The 21,761-nt window shown below is 39.3% G+C and overlaps 1 protein-coding gene across 30 annotated transcripts in view; it reads left to right on the forward strand.

Annotated features, from left to right (window-relative positions):
- The window catches only part of KCNMA1 (potassium calcium-activated channel subfamily M alpha 1), a 519,886-nt gene that overhangs the window by 487,804 nt on the left and 10,321 nt on the right, over positions 1-21,761 (forward strand). For 16 of the 30 annotated variants that reach the window (XM_076338440.1, XM_076338419.1, XM_076338420.1 and 13 more), the window contains 5 exons: positions 7,648-7,761; positions 8,468-8,551; positions 11,036-11,166; positions 19,682-19,876; positions 21,339-21,457. In XM_076338440.1, the coding sequence (XP_076194555.1) occupies positions 7,648-7,761; positions 8,468-8,551; positions 11,036-11,166; positions 19,682-19,876; positions 21,339-21,457 (643 nt within the window). The remainder of the gene's footprint in view (positions 1-7,647; positions 7,762-8,467; positions 8,552-11,035; positions 11,167-19,681; positions 19,877-21,338; positions 21,458-21,761) is intronic. The other 14 variants (XM_076338417.1, XM_076338418.1, XM_076338428.1 and 11 more) reach the window with 1 other exon arrangement.

Consider the following 21,761-nt stretch of genomic DNA (forward strand, 5'->3'; position numbering starts at 1 on the left):
AAGGGGAGTTCTAGTTCAACCTTGGCTTTATTGGCTGAAAAAAAAAAAAAAAAAGGGGATATGTCAGGCCAAAGTAATCAGTAACCTTGGCAAAAACTTGCTTAGAGCTTTACAAAATTGCTATAGCACTGAAAAAAAAAAAGGATGAAGACTCAAAAAAAGGAAATTGAATTTTGTTTTCCCTTTACCAAATATAAAAATAAATTCGGTAAAATTGTGCTTGATTCCAGTGAGAGTGAGACGCTCTTGTCAGACTAATACTGGCCACGAATATTTACTGTATAGAGAAATAAAGTTTCCATTCTAGCAGACATGAGGGAAGTGCTATGGCTAGTAACGGCGTATTATCTCACTTAAAGTGAGCAAAACAACAAGGAGAGAACATCAAGGCTATGCTCTGCAAAGCATTGGTAAAGAAAGCCCATTTGTTTTGGTAGCTTTGGGTTGTGTAAGCTTGTGGTGAACCTCGGCAGAGCTATGGTTTGGGTAATTACCACATGAGATTTTGTGAAAAAAACCCCCAAACCAGGCAGTTTCAGATGGATTTCATCTTGACTCTTTGTGTGTGTTTGATAGTGAAACTCAAAATGATGCTTAAACTAGGAAAAGACTCGTATAAGTACCTGTGAATAAAACTCGCTGTTATACGTGTTTCTGCACTATGCTTAAAATATAATGCTATTTCTAACATATTATGCTGTTCACAACTGAAAATGGAAACAATGTGGTATCATTCAATGCTAGACCTAAAGATGATGAAACTCCAATCCTTCTCTTGATCTTTGTTTTTACAGCTTAATCCTGCCTCGCTAGAGCAGCACAAGAACCAGTAGACCTATAAATCCTTTGCACTTTCAGCATGTGGGACCGCTAACCCACCCAGGAACGGTTCTCACGCTTTGGGGAGCAGAAACTAGCATTGGTCCCACGGTGCTTTCATTAGAGCTTTGATTTGGACATTTTCACTGTAGGTTTCTGTAATTCAACAGTATGAGAACGAACAGACGTTAGAGAAGAGCACTTTCTTGGGAGGAAGATGGCAGCTTGTTCTCTGCAACAGCATCTCTCAGTGTTCAGTGCTCCAGGGGTTGTTCCGGTCCCAAAGCATTGGAGGGTTGTTACAACGGAGAAAGCTATCCTTCTTCACCCTCCACTCTCTGTAGATTTAGCATGGCCTATGTTTTTGGGCCCAGAGCATCTCTGAAGATGCTGCAGTCTCTGAGAGAGCTGGGAGCTTACGCAGTCACATCTGCTCTCCTACATTCCTCTCATTTTCCAGAGCTTCAGAGATAATCTCCAAGAGATTAGTAGATCTTCAGGCACAAATTACAGTAAAAGTCAGAACTGAAACCAGAATTTAGGATTTCCAGGTTCTGAGGCCAATCTACCACTCTCTGTCTCAGCCCATGTGGGACACTGAAGCTAAATTGAATGGCTGTAACAGATTCCCATGAATGTCAGCAGCTCTTTAGCTGCATGACTGCTGCTGAACTTTCCAGGTATACCCAAGTGGCTGTACTTTGGAGAATAACAGGTATAGTCTATCATTCAACTGAATTCACTGGAATATTAATGGACATTTTCAGCAAACAGTAGCAAAGGGATATAGCTGTGAGGTCCTTTTGTAAGAGAATTATTTCTTTTTGTCTGGCTCTGCTTAATGAAAATCCTTATCCCATATTCCTGCATGACAACTCGTTGGGGGTGTGTTTGGCAGTTCACCACCTCTGCGTTATTCATATATGCTCAAAATATGACTGTTGTTTCATGCTTCTTAGATGAGCCAGAGCTAGTTAATAGTATGTATGCTTTAAAAATTATATTTTTGAGAACTTTAGTGCATACATTACCCAGTGAATCCCATGACACCTTTCCCTAGAATAGCATTATTTAAAGGCCACTATCAGTTTACATGGCACTTTAATGACAAGGCCACAAGCTTTAGGCCTGCCAAGTGGATTTTCAGTTTGGGAAACTGCATTCTGCCCGTATAGAGTTCCAGTTTAGCGGAACATACATCTTTGAAAGGGGAGGGTAGCAAAGAGGAAAGGGGCAGGGGGGAAAGGGGAAGAGGATCATAAAGGATCCATTATGATCCTTTAGAACAATAGATATTTTATAAATGTAACATAAAAATCCGGTTTGAGAATATGCCCATCTGGGTCTCAGTGAAATCAGTGGAACAGAAGCAACGCACATCCAAGAGCCAGATTTGTTTCTACGTTAAAAGCTCAGCAAACCTTTACTGGCCCCTCAGCAAAGTAAAAGGATATATTTACTGCTATGGAGAGCAAACCTTCCTGCATTTGATGGGACATTACTCAAAGTGAACTGCACAGGAACAAAAACCAGTGGTTTATGGCCAGCACAATCAGCAGATCACTTGGCCATCAGGCCAGTTGCTCCAAACAACACGTAAGCAGGGCAAACTATAATTATTGCTGGTGCTTTCAGTGGGCAGAAGTCACTGTTTAGCCATGCCAGCCTTCCTTAATTTTGAACTTCATCACAGTGCCCCTGTGGCTCCCAGAATACCTTCGTGTTACTGCTGAGCCACAGTTAGTGTCCCCCTGAGTTCCTGAGAGGACCATGGATCAACCTGGCTCAGGAGGCATGGGTCTCACAGAAGCCCAGTACTGCTTATCCCTTTGTACGTGGGATTTTGTAAGAGACAAGGAGGGCTTGTAGCCAACTGGCCCTGCTGAGCTCTGAGCAGGACAGCTCTTGGGAAATCCCCAGTAAGTCTTGGGAAAAAGAGCTTGCCTCCTTGTGGGGAGGAAGTTTCCCTGGGGTTCTCCTTCCACAAAGATGAAAACATCTTAAAGAGGTAGAATCTTGCCTCTAATGCAATTGTTTGGTTGTTTCATCTACTTTTGCGAGCAGTAGTATCCCAGGGCGAGCTGGGAAATATTTCTTTGCACAGAATCAAGACGCTGAACCAGATGCTTTCTGCAGAGAACTGCAGGAGGCTCAAACTCCTTCAGAGCAGATAGCTGAGTTAGGGCACAGGAATCCTTGCTTCTCAAAGAGAGTGACGTCCAACTGCCAATCCTCACTGATTTTGAGCACATCAGGAACCCAGAGCCTGTGTTCCTCTCCGAGGCATGATATATTTAATCCACCATTTGGCAGCATCTTGTTTCAGAGAGGGACAGGGGCTTGCTACCTCCTGTTGAAGTCCAAGCCATTTCCTCAGTTTGACGTTGTGGTGGTTATCACCGTAGCCAACGGTGGTGGGTTGACCCTGGCTGGCAACTAAGCCCCTACCCAGTCTCTTACTCACTTCCCCCCCAGCGGGATGGGGGAGAGAAGCAGAAGGGCAAAAGGGAGAAAAAACCTCGTGGGTTGAGGGAATGAGTGAAGATGAAAAATAAACCCAAAACAAAACACAAAGCCACAAAACCCCAGTGATGCAAAGGCAATCGCTCACCCGGTACAGCAATTTAGTATCGGATGCAGTGGCTGCAGGCACTGATATGATTGTGCTGCACCTTACCTCCTAACTGTTGGCCAAGAGAATTCCCTTCTCCAGAATCCCCCCGCTGTCGCTCTATTTCCTTACGCAGGGACTGTGCTCAGGCTTGCACAGGCCATGTGAATTTTACTCTAGAGGTTGATCCTGTTAAGCAATTGTAGCCACAGCTCCCTCAGTTGTTTGTTGAACAAGGAGACACTGTGGTTATAAGAAGATCACAGCTATCATCAGCCCCGTTTTACGATTTTTATGAGCGTTAATGGAACAAGGTTTGGGGACTGAAGGAGAAAATGGAATATGAAAAGGGAAATGAAAAGAGGCTGTGAGGAAAGCATGTCATTTCTAAATGAATGCTCTGTGCAGAGGAATTGAATCTTTTCACAGCTGAAAATGGATCTTAAATCTGATGCCTTAGCTTGTTTCAGCTTCTGTAATGAAATAGAGTTTTCCTAATACCCTGTGACCTGAATTTCTCCCTGCTTTATGGGTGCTATTCCTTGACGTACAAACCTGTATTTTCTCAAGTCAGCATTTGATGATGGATGTCAAAATACAGGTCATGTATTATGCATATAGCATTACCGATTTAAGGTGTTTACTTGTCAAGTTGAAGAAATTCAGAAATGTCACATTCACTGAATCTGCACAGCTGTCACTTGTAGTTATTCATGCCTTTAAATGAAAGTTCTGATAAAGCAGGTTAGTTTTCCTGCACTTTTTTTCCCCCCTCTCTTCTGGAGGAAAAAAATACAGAGGCTATCTATAGAATTTACGTTGTGACTTGGGAGCACAATGTGGCCTGAAAGTGTATGATGCCTTGTGACTCCAAACATAGGCACACAAAATCCCCAAGCACTACAATTTTCCTTTCCTGAAAATATTCCAAGACTTTTATATTTTTAAAGAGTGGATTTTTAGAAGTGTCTGAATTAAGTGGAGACAAGGAAATTAAATTAAGATAGCAGATATTTCTCACATCTTCCAAGACCATAGGACGAAAAATATTAAGGCATGAGTCTTATTTTTCATTCAAGGAGAAAACAAATTCCCTTTAACATGCTTCCTGCATTTCGGACTGAATGCACTGTGTGGGCAGTGTGCAATTACAGAGCTTCTGACAGTCTGTGTCTAACAGAAATGACACATTTACTTCAATCTTCTAACACCATCCTAGGCAGACAAATATTTGAAGGGTTAGAGAGGTGGCTACAAATAGCCTTCGATGGAGAATGTGCGTGCGCGTGCCTCTGTGTGTGTGCACATTGCAGTAGAGGGAGGGCAAGAAGGGCTTACACATTTAGACGCAGTTATGCCAACTTTCTTCAATTTTCCTTTTAGCTGGTAGGGAAATACTGATGTGCTCTTACCGTCTGAAGAGCCTGATTCACTGAAAGATGTTTTGGGGAGAGAAAAGCCTTCAGGAAAAAGGGAGAACCGGGGCCTTTAGGGATGCTCCCAGCAGTACAACCCCTAGGGTGCATGGGAACAAGATTAGTTTTCTCTGCTCTCAGATAAACAAGTGTAAAAAGTCTTGCTGGTGCCATTTTGACTTGTAATTCTGCAGAGGACCCAACTGGGCCTGCCACTTTAATTGCTCAAGGAGTCTACAGCTACTTGAGCTTTTTTTAACGTAGTGTGACAAAAGCTGTGTCCTGCCTTTCCCGTAGCATAACAGAATGCAAAACTTAAACACTGGAGCCTGCTGCAGAAGGAGGTGTCGCACTAATACCCACCTGTCCTCAGATAGCGTTCCCTCCCTTTGGAGTCCCACTTTAATTTTCCTGCTGTTGTGAGAGTGTCAGGGTTGCCTCTAACTCAGGAGGTGGTGCCTGAAGGAACTCCCTTAGACTCACTTTGTGAGTCTGAGAAATCCTAGGCTCTGCCGTGCAGCAGTAAGCATTCACAGAGCCGGTAGGGCTGTCAGTCACAGTGCCAGACACAAGGAAACATCTGCAAACCGATACCAGTTGGGAATGCAACTCACTGTCACCATGCCGGTCTTACTGAATTAGTTTCAGCACAACGAGTAGTATTAAATGACCAGCTGTTAACATTGCCAACATTTCCGATTGTCTCTAAGAAATCTGCTTTCTAAAGATTTTCTATGTACTGGTAATATTAAATAGAATTGCTTTGCTGTCTTAGGTTTGCCTATGGTGATGTTTTTGTCTCGCAAGCCTCTTGAAGATACCGTATCCGCTTCTTTTCTCCTAAGGAATTTCTTCACAGACTTTTCACTCCCTTTTTACTTATCCTGTCCTTACAATCCTCATGCTGTATCTAACTTTCATGTGATAGTCAGGAGGAAATTCATACTGGTAAGGGCTAAGTAAGTCTCTCTTCTCAGTGATTCTAGTTTTATTACCTATATATTCTATACGTGATATAGACAAAACATAGGGAGAAATGAACTGAATATCAAATAAAAATTTAAAACCCTTTACATCAAGAAGTCCAGATCTAGTGGTCCTTATAGTTTGTATCGTTTAGGGACAGTTTAAGCGTGATGGTAATTATCACTGGAAAAGAACCATAAATCCCTCAGAAAGACAATATAAAGCCAGTACCACGTGTTAACAACTACAGTTTAGTTTAGAGATTTCCTGGTTTGTAAATTAGTCCCCAAACTGAAGAAAGGTAAAGCAGATAATATCATATCATCTTCTTCTGAATTCAGCAGCAGATGAATGTATCAATGAATTTAACGCAGTGAAACAGTTTCCACACTGCAAGAAGATAATGAAGTGACATCAGGAATTAATTTGTCTGTGATTAATTTAGAATTGGTATATGGAGAATTCAAAACTAGTTCAGACCAGTAATGACAGAGGATCAAAAGTCTGTCCCTGGATGTCAGGCGTGAAGTCAAAGAACTCGGGCATAATGTGGCAAAAAAATGAATGTTTTCTCATAAATGTCTGTTTGAAAGTGAGCTTGGCTCAATCCTATTCCTAGCAGACAAATATTTGCTTAAAAATGCTGCCTTGACATTGGTCTACATGAAACCCTGAAGTCAAACTCTGGCTTCACCATCACTTCTGCAATAATGACATTAAATGAGCATTCCCATGCTTTCCGCAGCTTTAACGGACAAGGGAGATGGAATGCATTAGTCTCAACTGTGCATTTCCAGTCCAACTGTTGCATGGGCTTTTGTATAACTGCCTATTTTTCAGTACTTACAATCAAACTCCAAAAGGCTTTGCCGGGGTATTTTTTATTTAAAAAACAAACAGAAAAAAGATTAAAAAATGCTCAGTATCAAGAGCTCCATTTCAAACTGTGTAGAGAATCAGGCTGAAAACACAGTCTTTTTTAGAGGTGAACCTTGCTGCTCTCCAGATCCTTTTTTTCTTTGAGTGCCTGCCAATGTGTTTCTTCTCCCACCTTTGTTGCCTTTACATCCCCAAAGGTATAAAACTCTTTCTAGTTTCTTTTCAAGCATTCCTCTTACATACCAGTTGAAAACCTGTGTCTTTTTCCTTCCATCCTATCTTTTTTTTCCTGTTAGAATAGGCCCTTCCATCCCAGTATTCCTGTAATTGTAATACTCATTAAATTACGTATTATGAATGGTACACCTGAAAAGAAAAAAAAACACCTTTGTGTAGGTTGTATTGCTCCTGGAAAACAGCTAGAAAATTTTAAATCCTGCATGTTGATCAAACCTAAAACCTGCTAATGGAAGCAATTTGTTCCTCGTGGTTGTAATACTGTTTACAAACAATACTCTTTAAAATGTTAATGGAGGTTTAAGGAAAGGTATTTGTTTCGGGATTACTTGAAATACTAATAGGACAAAATTAAACCTCTCTAACACTGAAGTTTTTATTTTTTTATTTATATTTAAGTAAGCATTACTCTTTCCATTTTGCATGTCTTGATGCAAAGGCTACCTGGGATAACAAAATAAATTTCAGTGTCTCCATTAGCTACCAAATATCTTACAGTAGAAATGACCTGCATATTTGTGAAGGATTATGCTTTTAAGAAATAATTGTTGAAAATTAAGTCAATGGGTTTTTTTAAAATGACAATTTTTTTAACATACTTTTCTGAAAAAAAACCCCAATAATTAGAGATAGGGAATTCCCTGTTGGTGGGGATTTTTTTAATATAGTTTGTCCTGTGTAAACTTTCTCTTTTTTTTTTTTTTTCTTTTTTTCTTTTAGGCTTTACACCCCCTGGGATGGATAGGTCATCTCCAGACAACAGTCCAGTCCATGGCCTGTTACGTCAACCCTCCATTACAACAGGAGCCAACATCCCTATTATAACAGAGCTAGGTAAGAAAAGCTAACTTTTATCCTTTCATGTACATTCCCATATCTTTTTCCCACTTTCCTTGTTATGCAGTCTCAGGGAGGTTACCTATACTGTATCTTACACTGCTATGTTTTCCCTTCTGATAACTGTTTTGAATTACTCTCTCTAAAGAAAGATTAGTAACAGTTGTTTCACTTTATTTGAATAACTGAAATATATTTCTCTCTTCCCTTTGGGTTTTCTCCATTTTCTTAAATAAACACTCTATCAGACAAGATGCTTTTTACATAGTGTAACAAATAAGCAGGGGTCTTTGGGCTAAGGTTAGGAAAGAAAAAAACCACAGTAAGTATGAGCAGACATTTCCTGTGCATTTAATCAATAGTAAGAGGCCATTTGTTTATTTCTTCATGGTCCAGAACTGTTTAATCATGTGTAACCAAACTCTGTATAATAGTATGAGACATTTTACTCCTGAGAATACGATGATGGTAGGTAACCAGGCTCTGATTTCCACTCTAGCTGTGGGTATTTATGTTGTCAAGTGGTGTGATGTGAAGTGCAGAAGCTGTTCTGTTTTTTTCATGGCAAATACAAACTTGGTTTGTGGTCCTTTGTCCTTTTATTTTCCTTTTCAGTTTTATTTTTTAGAGCCTTACCTGTCTTTTTCCCTTACTTTATTCTCTTTCTGTACTTTCTTTTCCCCCTAAATACTTTACTTATTAGCTAAGCCTGGCAAACTTCTGCCTTTGGTTTCAATCAGTCAGGAAAAAAACAGTGGAACCCACATTCTAATGATAACTGAACTGGGTAAGAAGTGCCTTTTTCCTTCACATCACTGTCTTATTTTCTGTTGTTGTTGTTCTTACTGTCATCAGCTTTTTCTTTATTTATCTGGCTGTATCAGAGGGGCTACCCTCATGGCACTGCTTTGAATGTGTTTTATTTGTGGTTCTGGTTGAAACTGACTGTCTTGTTCTGGCCTTTCTTAATGATTTTTTTTTTTTTTTTTCACGCAGCATCAGTAAACCTTTGATCACACTCGTCTGACCTGCCGGCTGTTTTCATAGCACCTTCTCACCAATTCATTTTCTTTGGCCTGGGTCCCCACCTCCCGGACCCTACCCCCCCCCCCAACACTAGTTTTTTCTCTCCTTTTCTCTCTCTCTTTCTGTTGTTGTTATTTCAGCATATTGTCAATTTGGTGGACATGCCTTAGCAGTTCTCGCAGGAAGTCAAAGAAGAAGTAAAAGAGACCAGAAAAGAAACCCCAGCACCATACTTTCCCTTAAGCTATTTGTTTGTTTATTTTGGGGAGTAGGCCTTTTCTCAGAAGCTCAGGTTTTGAAGCTGTAAAAAAGCAGCCAAGCTTCTGCGTTGCTCCCTCTCAATAAAGAGAGCTCTGGCCAGCTTTTGCGAGCGGTGTTTGATGAGCATTTCCTATGGCGCAGCATCACACGTTCGAGCCTACCTCACCTAGCCGGGAGGCCTTTCGTAGAAATCCTAGCGTCCTAATTTGCATCAGGAAGATAAAGATATTGAGGATAAAACCACACTTGCGGTATTCGGGTTAGATTTGTAGTACCTTGGAAACTGACACCAGGCACGGCTAGCAACCTGGCGTCAAAGTCAGGTTATTAGTCTGCTGGATGTAAGTGGATAAGAACGTTACTGTCAATAGTGCCTACTCTCAACGAGCAAATTAAACTAAGGCACGAGCTCTTCAAAAAGTACATTTTGAAATGATACGCCGGGCTTTCAAATACTATTTTGCTTGAGAATCTGCAGAATAAATTGATAGCCATTGTACAAGGAAAGGAGCGTTGTGGATATTAGTGTTTGCTAGGATGAAATTCTTCTGACTCCCAGGGCAGAACACTTCTCCGTTTACAACGCTGAGGTGTTATATTTTCATGGTTACATCAAGGAGTGGGAAGGCAGGAATTTTAAATCCTACTTCAGCTCAGGTCCTGACTTACTGTATGATCATGGCCAAGTACTGGCACAACAGGGCTCTAAAAAAAAAAGGATAACAATTCTCGTCTCTTTTAGACAGCTATTGTGAGGCTTTATCTATAGTTATTCGTGTTTTGTAAGCTAAGCGTGGCAAGCTCAGTAGTGTATACAGGTTGGAAAAGGAGTGGATGGAAAGTGAAACTATATAGGAAGGAAGGTCAGAACAGCAGGCAGCAGACTTTCTAACCTAAGAAGCCCGGAGCCGAAACCTGATCAAGTTCACAGCAGCTCTCATGTTGGTTTCAAAGCCCCCTGGGTTGCCTCAGGAGACCTGTTCACATGGGGAATAGGGGCATAGTCGATGCGTGCAGTTTCAAATGCTGAAAAAGTTTTTAATTTCCTTTCCTTGCATGGGAACTGAAATTAATTTGTCATTTAGTAAGTTAAAGGGTATTTCGATGGCATAGCTAAGCAGTCTTTGCTTTCGTGCCTGAGGAGGACTAATATGGAAATGAAGTATTTCATGAAATACGATCCGCTGATCTCAAGGAAACAACTATTTTTAGTGATGAGGTGGAGGCAGAGAGCTTAACTGTGACAATGAAATGCCAGAGAAAGTCTAAATGACAAATACTACTTTATTTGGGCTTTTTCTTTAGAACAGCCTGATGTAGATTCTTTTTCACACTGGCTAATATAGAATTTGTGGCTAAGGAAGTGAAGTTATGGAGACAAATATTTGAACAAAAGGCAGTGCTGCAAGAGAATAGCTAGAGTATTGCTCATTCATTCAGATAGATGCATGTTAAAGCGACAGTTTATCCTCTTTTGAGCTGAAAGTGCATTAACACCACTCCAGTAAGAATCACAGCAGCACATCTAACAGATGCCTGTGGGCTATATCAGAGTTTAATGGACAGCCTTTATTTTACAAAGGGATTCTGACTTGGTATCTTGTGATAACATTTCACTGTACATGCATACAGCCTTAGCCACTGTACCCGACCAATACCAAGATTGTCTCAATATATAAAAAAGCATCATGTATCTCATTTTGAGTGCAGGCAGCTGGTGCCACGAAGCTACTTTTACGGCAAAGGGATAGTCACCTCTCAAGAGCAAGAGAGTCACCTCTTACGAGCAAGATAATGATCAACAGATTTTTAAATGCACATTTTCACATCCATCTTGATTTCATTTTCAGTGACGTCAAAGACACAAGTCTGTGTTTCCAGACATATGCCGTTTCTTTTTCTTTCTGACTGTGTAATGTGTAAGGTCACATCCTGGTGACCCAGAAGCACCTTATGATTTTATTATTATTATTATTATTTTCAGTAAATGATTCAAATGTTCAGTTCTTGGACCAAGATGATGATGATGATCCAGACACAGAACTGTATCTCACGCAGCCCTTTGCATGTGGAACCGCATTTGCTGTCAGTGTGCTGGACTCTCTCATGAGCGCAGTAAGCAAACAAAACCTTTTCCGTTCTTTTCCATTGGACTTATTGTGAAAAAGTATGAAAGCGTAGTCCCTTTTCCACAGGTAGTCAGGAGAAGACTCTTTTCTCTTAGATGGCAAGAGAATTTCAGAGCCTGAACTAGGTTATTTTGTAGTTGGACACAGGGACCTTAAAACAACTGAGATATCTAGGCCTACCATGAGTCCACAATTTTAAAAGCAGAGTCTCATGTCTGGCTTTAAGGATAATATTTTCCAAAAAGGTTGTATCTCCCTCCTGAAACCCAGACCCAAATTCAGTGTGTCAGTCCCTATGCTCGCCGTTCATGTCAGACACCATCAACCGTGCTTAAAGCTTTTAATTTCCTGTAGCCGTGAACAATGTTCTGAGTACGAGCGCTGGGGGACACTGACAGGACCGTACGAAAGCCATTGTGCACATCAAGTGAACTCTACTTGTGTGAAGAGAGGTCATCGTCTCTTTTTCACATGAGCTGTCTTGTGAATGAAAACATAAGTGCATGCCAGAAACTGCAGATGGTGGCCTTCGGTTATGTCTACATTAGGGTTTTTGGTTTGCAGCCATAGTATAGTTTTGAAGCAAATACCTCGGTCATACTCCTTTTCATCCTCCCTTGCTTCATATTGGCTAGGTTTTCAGACCAGTCTTGCTCTGTGTGAGCTGCACTTCTTTCAGAGGGACCTTAAGCTCTGCTAGATGTAGCAAGGACAAAGCCTTTTTAAAATCTAAGCATAGGCTTTCTGAGCTCCCCGTGGAATAAAGTTCCATGGTGCTGGGAATCACCTGTTGTAAACCCCACATGATATTAGATATGAGCAAACAGATTTCCTTAAAGGAGCCAAGTATGACCTTCACCTAAATTCAGAACGAAGCTTTTTACTTTTAAGAAAAAATCACAGTGATCTTTATTATTTGATATTTTATTTGTGTTTCATATTTATGTATCTGTATTTCATATTTTTATTCCCTGCTATATTCCTCATACGTTCCATCCACAGATGAATAATATCAGTCTACACTGATAAAATTTTATTCTAATGCAGCCTAGGAGTTTGCAATAAACTCAGAAAATACTTTTTTTTGAAGGTTGTTGGCCATATTTTGCAGACGTGACAAATTCAGAAAGCCTAAGCAAGCACACTTAAACTCTGTACCTACTCTAATTAAAATGTCTATGAAAAAAATGTTCAGCATTTTCACATTATAAATGGGAATAATTTAACGTGAAGGTTCCAAATTGTTATACGGAGAGCTGTTTATCTACTCGCGTTATTATCTAAATCAATGTCCCTGAATGAATCGTCCAGTAGGGCACTTCCAGAATCTTGGAAAAAGTAGGGTTAATTCTTCTGATTGCCACTGGCATCGCCACAAAAAGAGAGCGAAATGTTGTGGACACCATTGGTTTCTTGTGCAAAGGTATATCACGCAGATAATAGTGAGGCGATAAGAAATATGTGGAACTTGACTGTTCGGAAATTTTTACTTGGAACTCATCATATAATCCTCACAACATTTTTAGTTATTGCTAGCTTTTATTAACTTCTAGGTTTGACAACATGGCCATCCGTTTCTGCAATTCCTTTCTTTAACAGAGTCTTTTTTTCAAACATTTTCACGTCTAAGTGGTCATATTATATGTCAGGGACAGGTGCAGCCTGGAGCCAGAGAAGTAAATGTGATAACAAGAGTAGAAAATTCTAACTTAGAAAAAATACTAATCAAGAAGACAAGCCAAGGATTCAGTCAGTTAGAATTGTTCACCATCCTGTCTTTTCTTTCACCACTTTGCTGATCGGTGGCAGCGGTATTTTCTCTTTTATTCCTCAAAGGCCTAGTAAAGACCTGGAAGAGTAAAATTCTTCCTGACCCTTCAGAAAGTGTTAAGATGTGTGAGATGTTTTCCCTTTACTATCCCTATTCTCATGGGAAGGATGTATTCTCCTTTCACTTCTTCTCCAAGGAAAAGAGTGTTTCTCACACAAACTAATCTACTTGCACTATATTATCTCTTTTTTTTTTTTTTTCTAGAGTACACTTGTTTTTAGGGACAGGCTTCTATTTATTCTGCCTAACTTCAAGCCAGTACCGGCAAACTGAACCCAAAATCCTAACTAAATTGTGAGATCTGCAGTCACGCTTTCATCCTATTAACTGCACAGGAATTCTGTAAGAAGGAAATAATTCACACTGTGCTGGCCTGTGCCAGCTCACTTTGAGACAAGGATATAGTTCGTTATTCGATCCACTTAGTGATTCAGGGTTTTTTATTGCTTAGTTTTTATAGAAAAATTCCAACTTACGATCTCTGTTGATATCTCTGGAATGCAAATTCCTTATATGGCCTACGATACAAACGTACAATGCATGAACTGCTCCATTAAGAGTGAATCCCTTCTCACAGCAGTGGGGTTTTGTAGTAAAACGGGTGTAAGAAGGATTAGAAAGTAGAATAATACCCGCGCATAGAGTATTCTTTCTGACCTGCAGGTGATTTGAAACATACATACAGATGTATGTCTATAGAAAAAGAGGTACAAAATATATTTAAAATAATTTGCTAAAGTATTCAGTTATTGAGTAATAATAATTCAACAGTACTAATCAGTGTTAAATTATTATTTTCTTTTCTATAATTTTATTAATATAGAAGTAGTGGACTAAACCCTATTCATGAATCACAGATTAGAAAATGTGTTGTCGCTTTCAGATTCAAATCTGCATGCTGAAGATCATTACATTCTGCTAGTTTAGCATTACTTCCTATAAGATGACAGTATGAGATATTTTAAATTTGAAATGGTCTGTTATTTTCTTATTTCAAAGATAAAAGGTTTAATGAAGTTTACTTGTCAAAACGCTATCTACAGGCTGTCTACACGCAGTTTGTCCTCTGCAGCAAAGGCAGTATATTCCACAAGCCTACGATTCACAGTGTGGTAGTTCGAAGATCATTGCTCAGAAGACAATAGCGAACTCAGAAACTGCATTGTCTTTTTGATGAGTTGGTAACAGCGGCCTCTCCAGGCTTCGGTCAAAGTGCATTATTGTACTCTGTGTGAAGACTGTAGGCATGGTTCATGTTTTAAGTGTGGCAGCGGCTATTGTTAAATCGCACCAGCTAATCATTATTATGTCTTTGAAGAGACATCTACTGCCATCAGAGACTTGAATGATATATTAATATTTGTTTTGTCATACCATATGCAAACCCAGGGACGGCATATATGTAGTCTGTCAGTCTCAAGGTGGCGCTGCTCCGGAAAAGCAAAGCACATTCTCGTCACCAAATTGGATGTGACTGAAAAACATGGGATCGGAAGCATCTTTTAGATAACGTGGATGTTCTGTAAAAAGACTATCTTCAGCTGTAAAAAAAGTTACATGACATAGAATAGCTTAAGAGAAGCAAATTTTTGAGGAGAAGTACTTCTTCCTTTTCTGGGTCTTGTTGAGATAGTTAGTACAGAAAATCCTGTGCGTGCGAGGAAACCAGTTTTATCAACGCACAGTACCGCCAAAGGTTTGAACAGTTGGCCTGAGAGCCAAACTTCTCTGTTACTTCTTTTGGCGCTGAAGCTATGAAAACCACAGAAATTCTGGCAGGTTGGCATCCCTCCCATACATACCGCTGACAATAGACTTGATATACTGTCGGAGTGGTGCCGTTAGAGGCAAGGATCTCCAGAAGCAGATTATACCATTTAACATTTGATATCCTAGAATTTATTTCCTTGTGCTAGAACTTTAGGTCCTGATTTTTGTTCTGTGATACTGAATTCTACTTTTTCTTCATACAAACGAAAGCACAGAATGGAAAACAATAGTTAAAACAGTTAAAAATAACTTTTCAGTATATCCCTTACTTAAGAGTTCTCTCCCAGGGATCCTCACAGTCTTATTTATACAGAAAAGAAACTGTTCTAATCTATGATATGGATGTTTTGAAACATAAGACTATTTTTTGTGCAAGTCTGTTCAGGGGATTAGCAAGTAGCATCTCGTAACCTAAAGTGTCCCAAACTTCTTTAAAGTTGGGACAGTATTTTGAGAACCAGCAGATTTTTCAAACTGTGGAACGCTGTTATTTATTTTCTGCTGTTGATTCCGTCTCAAAGGCCCTTTTGTTATTGGTATAAGTTACTGATGTCAGCTTGGTCGTTCCTCAGGTTTGGATATATATTATTCATTCGACAGAATTCCTCCAACTGAAAGAGAAAAGCAAGTTAAAATATTTGTTTGAAAGCGATGTTAAAAACTGCATGCAGTGGAGGAGGAGTCTTCTTAAATGAAATCCATAAAAAACCACTAGCAAACACAAAAAAAATGGCAGATATGACTTGGAAAATGACAATTTTAGAGTAATTATAAATGAAAGGCAAAGTGCTATTAAAGTTAAAGCAATGTTATTAAAAGATGTGCTAATTTTCAGTTAAATTTTCTGTAAAAGACCAATTAGTTTAAAAGGCTTGACAGCATTAACTGCAAAACATAAGCACTCTGGTAATTATACTTTAAAAAATGATTGAACAAATGGGAAAGCGTCCCCAAAATGTTTGAAAGAGCTGCCCTACAATTCCGGAGCGCAGGCTAGATGGCACTGCTAGCTCAGATATCCATGTCAGAATTTCCTTGCTGTTTACCCAGTTTCAGCGTCTATGATGCATTTCCTTTTTTCTGTATTTGGACTGCACCTACTTCATATTCTCATTCCCGATGCCGATTAGAGCGATGTCGTACAGATGTCCAGTGTGGGGTTCAGTTAATGGCAGCAGCAAACAAGTATTGCTTCAGTTGTGATTTTACAGTCAACAGAAGGGATTCACTACCGTCACTGGAAAGTGTCTTGTTACTTTAAGTACAGCAGCACCTTTCCAAAGGCATTCTGTAGATCGGTTTCTTATGAGTACTGGCATATCCAGGCCATGTACCCTCCCACAGAGCAAGTAGAAGATCACTCTCAAATTAATTCCAGTGTATTATTATTCCAAGGGAAATGGATATTGGCTAGTTCAGCTTTTCAGTGTCCCCCCAGTTCCAAATTGGCAAGAGGTAATGAGAGGAGTCTGATTTTCGTGGCAGTCGAAAGCGTGGACAGACGGGTTTTTCCTGAGAAGTGTTAAATATATTAGTACAGGAGGAAGTAACCCTATTTAGCAGAAGGTGACAAGTTACCGCTTCCTCTTCACCCATCTTTTCTTCCTTACGGTTGGGCATTTTCTGATCGGTTGCAATGCCAGAGCAGTCCGTCCTGAAAGTTGGAATCTTTTCACTCATTGATGGCAAAAAAACAAAACCCATCGTTTGGCTGCACTCATCCATCTGATTAAATGGTGACATCCACATCAGTCATGGTGTGAAGCCCAAATTAAGCCATTGTTCCAAGATAAATGTTGCCTCCTTTGCTAATAAGTGTCTTAGCTTTGCCTTAACATTTGTCTAGCAGTGGGAGGCCTTTCTCCGGTGGCAGCATTCTGTTCCGTCGACAATAGACCTGATTCTTTTCTCATTTGCATCAGTTTCATAGTCGTGTATGGCTCCCAGAGTTACTCCCGGTTGGTACATGACATAAGTCAGAATTGGGCCCATTATGTCTTAATTGCACGGGGATTTGGGGGGAGGGGTGTATTTTATTTTATTTTATTTCTATTAATGAATTTGTGACAGGTGCCTGACTCAATACATTATTTTACTACTGCTTTCATTTCTCGGTTTAATACGAGATCTGTAGTAAAATGAGCGATATGGCCACAGCATAATTTCTCAGTAGATCATGCTCTAGTGAGCTACAACTGAATTTACGATAAGGGGTAATTGTGCACTTGCACAGTACAAAATTCAGATGAGCTAAGAGTATATGTGTTTAAATCTTGGATTCTGGCTATAGTTGCTATAATTTGAATTACAGAATAAAGAGAGAGAGAAAGAGTTGGAAACCAGTGAAGGCTGGCCTAATGATACCTCCTAAAGAGTAATGAAATTATTAGTACAATTTTAGACTTTTGCATGTTTTCCCAACCACTGCAAGTCAGCAGTCTATAAAAACAGGCTATTTTACACGAACCAGCATCCATCAGTCTTAGAGCAGGTGAACATTTCTTACCATAGCTGGCCTCATTGTAAACCAGATTTGAAAAATCTACCAGTTTTATATGCTTTGCTTTTGTTTCGTGTTCTTCTATCTTGATTTATAGATGTAAAACTGAGAATAGCATTTTTGAATAATACTGAATATCACTACTTAGAGAAGAAAAAGGAATCAAAAGTACTGAATAAAAGAGTGGGGAAGGCATGAGAAAAGATACTGTTGCAGAAAATGGTATGCTTTTGTGAAGATGTGTGCTTAAAGTGCCATATAGAATATGTTGAAGCACATTTTTACTGAAATGGCTTTTCCAGCTTCTACAATTGCAGTGCCTCCAACCTCTAGATCTGGCAGAATTTGGCTTTATATCCGTGAAACCGGTGTCGAGTAGCATTGCCGCCTAACTGCAGGAGCGCAGGAATTGTGCTAATTATTTTAGTTCTGAGTGGTATATAGTATACACTGAGAAAGGCTAAGAAAAGAGACTAAATTTAATGACGATATTTTTATTCTGAGTACTTCCATGTTGGAAAAGTATAGTACAGTGGGAAGAGTTGCCAAAGAGGGCAACTCTGATTCTCACCTCAGGGACATCAAGGAAGAAGTAATTGAAGAATAAACAATCGTGCCTGAACGTCTTCTCTCTCTCACCACGGCAATTCCTATTCAACATCATGTAATCACTCCAGACTTACATTCCTGCAAGGGGTCACATTGATTTTTCTATATGTTAAGAAAGGTTTGAGCAGTAACACTTGAATTGTTACACAGTGCATCCACATACGTAAGAGCTGATTTGAGATTAGCTGCTGTTTTATACTAACTGAATCTTCCTGAACCCCTGCTAATGTCAGACAGCTCTTTACAGTACACTTTGTATTTAAAACATGTAGTGCCTTACCCCGGCTAATTTAAAATAATTGGAGTTGATGAGATGCAAATATTTGCTTTAGGGCATGTATAGCAATAAAAATATGTTCCTCTCATTTTAATTTAGTCAACAGGTGAATGGCATATATGCCTATGTAAATAAGCAGAGAAGCTTGAAGTTACGAAACTTCAATGTAACAGTGAAAAACGTTGCCACGTAGAATTAATTTTCTCCTGTTTTATCTGTCATCACAAGTGAACAATAAAACTGAGGTTTCATTATACAAAGGAAGAATATCAAAGTAACATGGATAGGAAGCCAGTTCTGCTTTTTGATCTCAGGATAAAATATTTCAACCTGTACCTCAGTTTATCCACGTATTAAATACAATTACGTTACATGGATAGGGCAATGAATTTCATTGAAAAGTATTATTTAAAAAGTATTACCTTTGGGCAACAAGCACTGTTTGAGAATTCAGCATTCATTTTTACTTTGTTGGATTACAGGCATTTGTTCCAAGTCCTAAATTCAGCAAAAGTCACAAATCTAGCACCGGAATCCACCAAGCCAGTAATGTTAATCCTGGGTACTCTACAGTGAGCTCATTTTCTTCTCGTATGTCCCCCACACTCGCAAAGGTTCTGAAAACACAGGCATTAGTGACATTGTAAGCGATGGTGTCTCCTTTTTTTGTTCAACATTATTTTTTGCCCAGTACGTTGCATTGCAGATATTTAACTGAGTATCTCTGAACTATACCAGTATACTTTTAAGTGAACTTGAAAGTCATTCATCTGGCATTAAATTAATATTTAAAATACCCATTGTTTGCCTGACAGACCAGCAATGCTACAGATGCTGGCAAAATGTCAGTGTGGAGTAAATCTTCCCTAATAAACCACACTTACCCTATACCCTAGAGTTTTTTAAAAGGACCACCAGGATCCCAAACTCATCATACATTTATCTGGAATGAACTCAAGATGTTTAATTGATACATGCTTATGTCTGAACACTGTCAAGTCTCGTAATAAGATGTTTAGTACAATACATCAGTTAGACTGCTAGAGTCCAGCCACAGTAATAAGTAATGACATTTGCAGCACAAAGGCAGCTCCCCAACGAATTGGTGACAAGAGTAAAAAGGCAATCTAGCCTGTGTAAGCTTTAAATGTGGTCTGAATTTTACAATTACATGTCCTAAAGCCCATTATTAGACATGAAGGCAATGAGAAGGAAAGCAGTCATTGCATCACTACTAACACCAATTATAGGAAACATAAATCATTCAAATTTTTGTACTTTAATAAAAATCAGCCTGAATTGGTGTTTAAAAGGAAAGATCTAGTATAGGAGTCTAATGGGATAGAAGAAAATAGAGTAATTGGAGGCTGCTGTCTTTTCACTTTCTATATAAAATTATTTGAAGAGACAGCCAAGAACTTTAAACAGCAGAAACCCAGAAAAGTTGTAATTTGGATGTCTTCAGTTGTGACTTTAATGGTGTTTGCTTAAAGAGCTTTCTTTTATCTCTGCAGACATACTTCAATGACAATATCCTCACACTGATACGGACATTGGTAACAGGAGGAGCCACACCAGAGCTGGAAGCGCTGATTGCTGAGGAAAATGCATTGAGAGGAGGTTACAGCACGCCCCAGACACTTGCAAACAGGGACAGGTGTCGAGTTGCTCAGTTGGCTTTGTATGATGGGCCGTTTGCAGACCTAGGGGTAAGATCACCAGGGAAATGTATGACCGAGGCTGGTCTGCAATCTATTTGTTTTCTCTCAGATGGAGTTAAAAATCTATCTTAATTGGCGTATAATTTCTATTATTTAATTTAATAGAGCTTTTGGATCGTTTGGCAATTTACAGCACGGGGTGCCAGGTTTGCTCTTAGCCTTTTTAAGAAGCTATGTGACTTCCCAGGCTCCTTGCCTGGGTATTTCATACAGAAAATCCTGTGGTTCTTCTTAGTTGTCAGCTAATGAGATGGATGAGCTGACTCGGATGATATAACCGTTCTAACAATAATCCATTGTAAACATGAGGAATATCTATACCTTTGTTGGGATTTGATAAGCTTATTTAGTCTTTCCACGGAGCTTCCAGTTCGTGCTTAAAATCTGCTTATTAGCTTGAAAACAAAGCTATAAGGTTTGTTTTCTGCTGTTTCTGGATGAACTAAAATTCTTGCAAAATCCTGATTTTCTGACATTTTGACTCCACTAAGAGTGAAAGTTTACTTTCACTCCTAAGAGTGAAGTAAATGATGATGATGTAGGATTTGATATTTCTTAAATTAACCTTGTGTTCACCAGCTCTGTTCAAAGAGAATGGAGCGACCTCCTTCACAGCAGTGACAGGGAATCCCAGTTTCAGGATTAAGGGTGGTGAGAGTGCACAGACAGAAGTAAACAGCCTTTCAGTTCATGTAGAAGTCCACTCATAGCTGAGACTAACAGCTCATCAAAACACTTGGGCATGCGGCGTAACGTTTCCACAAATAAAACAAGCACTACCAATCCTTCAAACGCTATTTCGCCAGAGCCTCAGTTGCACTACATCAGTGAAGGCAGCATGCATTAACACTCATCACTACTTAAGAGTCAATATTTTAGAGATACAAATCATCAAATCTAAACTTTTTTTTGCTAATCAAAACATTTTATATTATTTATGAAAAATGGCATACAGTTCATCATTACTTTAAAGTGGGAGATATTTTATTATCCTTTTAACCCCTCAGAACTCTAATTTCTGTTGTGCTCCCCGGTGAATTTATTTGTCTAGATGACAGCATGGCTACTGCCAAAAAAGGGTCAGAAACACTAACAATTTTAATACCATAGTTAACGTAATTCATAGAATATGCATTGTTTGGTATCAAAATTTATATTACCAGCTTAAAGCAAATCACTCACTCTTCCCAATTTACCGTCTTTTCATGGACCAAGGCTCTCCAAAATAACAATGACTTTACATAATTATTTATTTGAAATAAAACATTTAGATTATTCATTTCCTTGGGTAAAAGATTCTCAATTGTGACAAACAACAGACTGTCTAGACATTGTCCTTTTTGTACAGGCTCTTACTGAAAATCCTGTTCCCTGACATTGTGTTAACAGAGAAAAGGAAGGAAAAAAATGTGCTGTTCTCTTCCCCCCCCCCCTCCTTTCTTTTTCCCAGGATGGAGGTTGTTACGGAGATCTATTTTGTAAAGCACTGAAAACATACAATATGCTTTGCTTTGGAATTTATCGATTACGGGATGCACATCTAAGTACTCCCAGCCAATGCACTAAACGGTAAGTCCAGTCGTTAAGAACACCTCTGCTTCACTGTTCTTCAGTCTTCTCGGCGAGGAAGTTCCCGGTGCCTGGAATAAATCTAAAAAAGAGCTTTCTCCATTTTTTACATAACTTTGCCACAAAAGCTAACTCTTTGAGGACTTCATGATGACTCTTTAGCTGAGTCTAAATCATAGGCTGGATATCATAGCATAAGTTTGCAGCTAATTTAAATCAAAAATTTTTAAAATAAATTTTCAGAACATATCTTTATCTTGTTTGATTTATGATGATCCAGTGCTTGCATACAAGGAAAGGACTT

The sequence above is a fragment of the Aptenodytes patagonicus genome, chromosome 5 (genome assembly GCF_965638725.1).
Source record: "Aptenodytes patagonicus chromosome 5, bAptPat1.pri.cur, whole genome shotgun sequence".
NCBI lineage: Eukaryota > Metazoa > Chordata > Aves > Sphenisciformes > Spheniscidae > Aptenodytes > Aptenodytes patagonicus.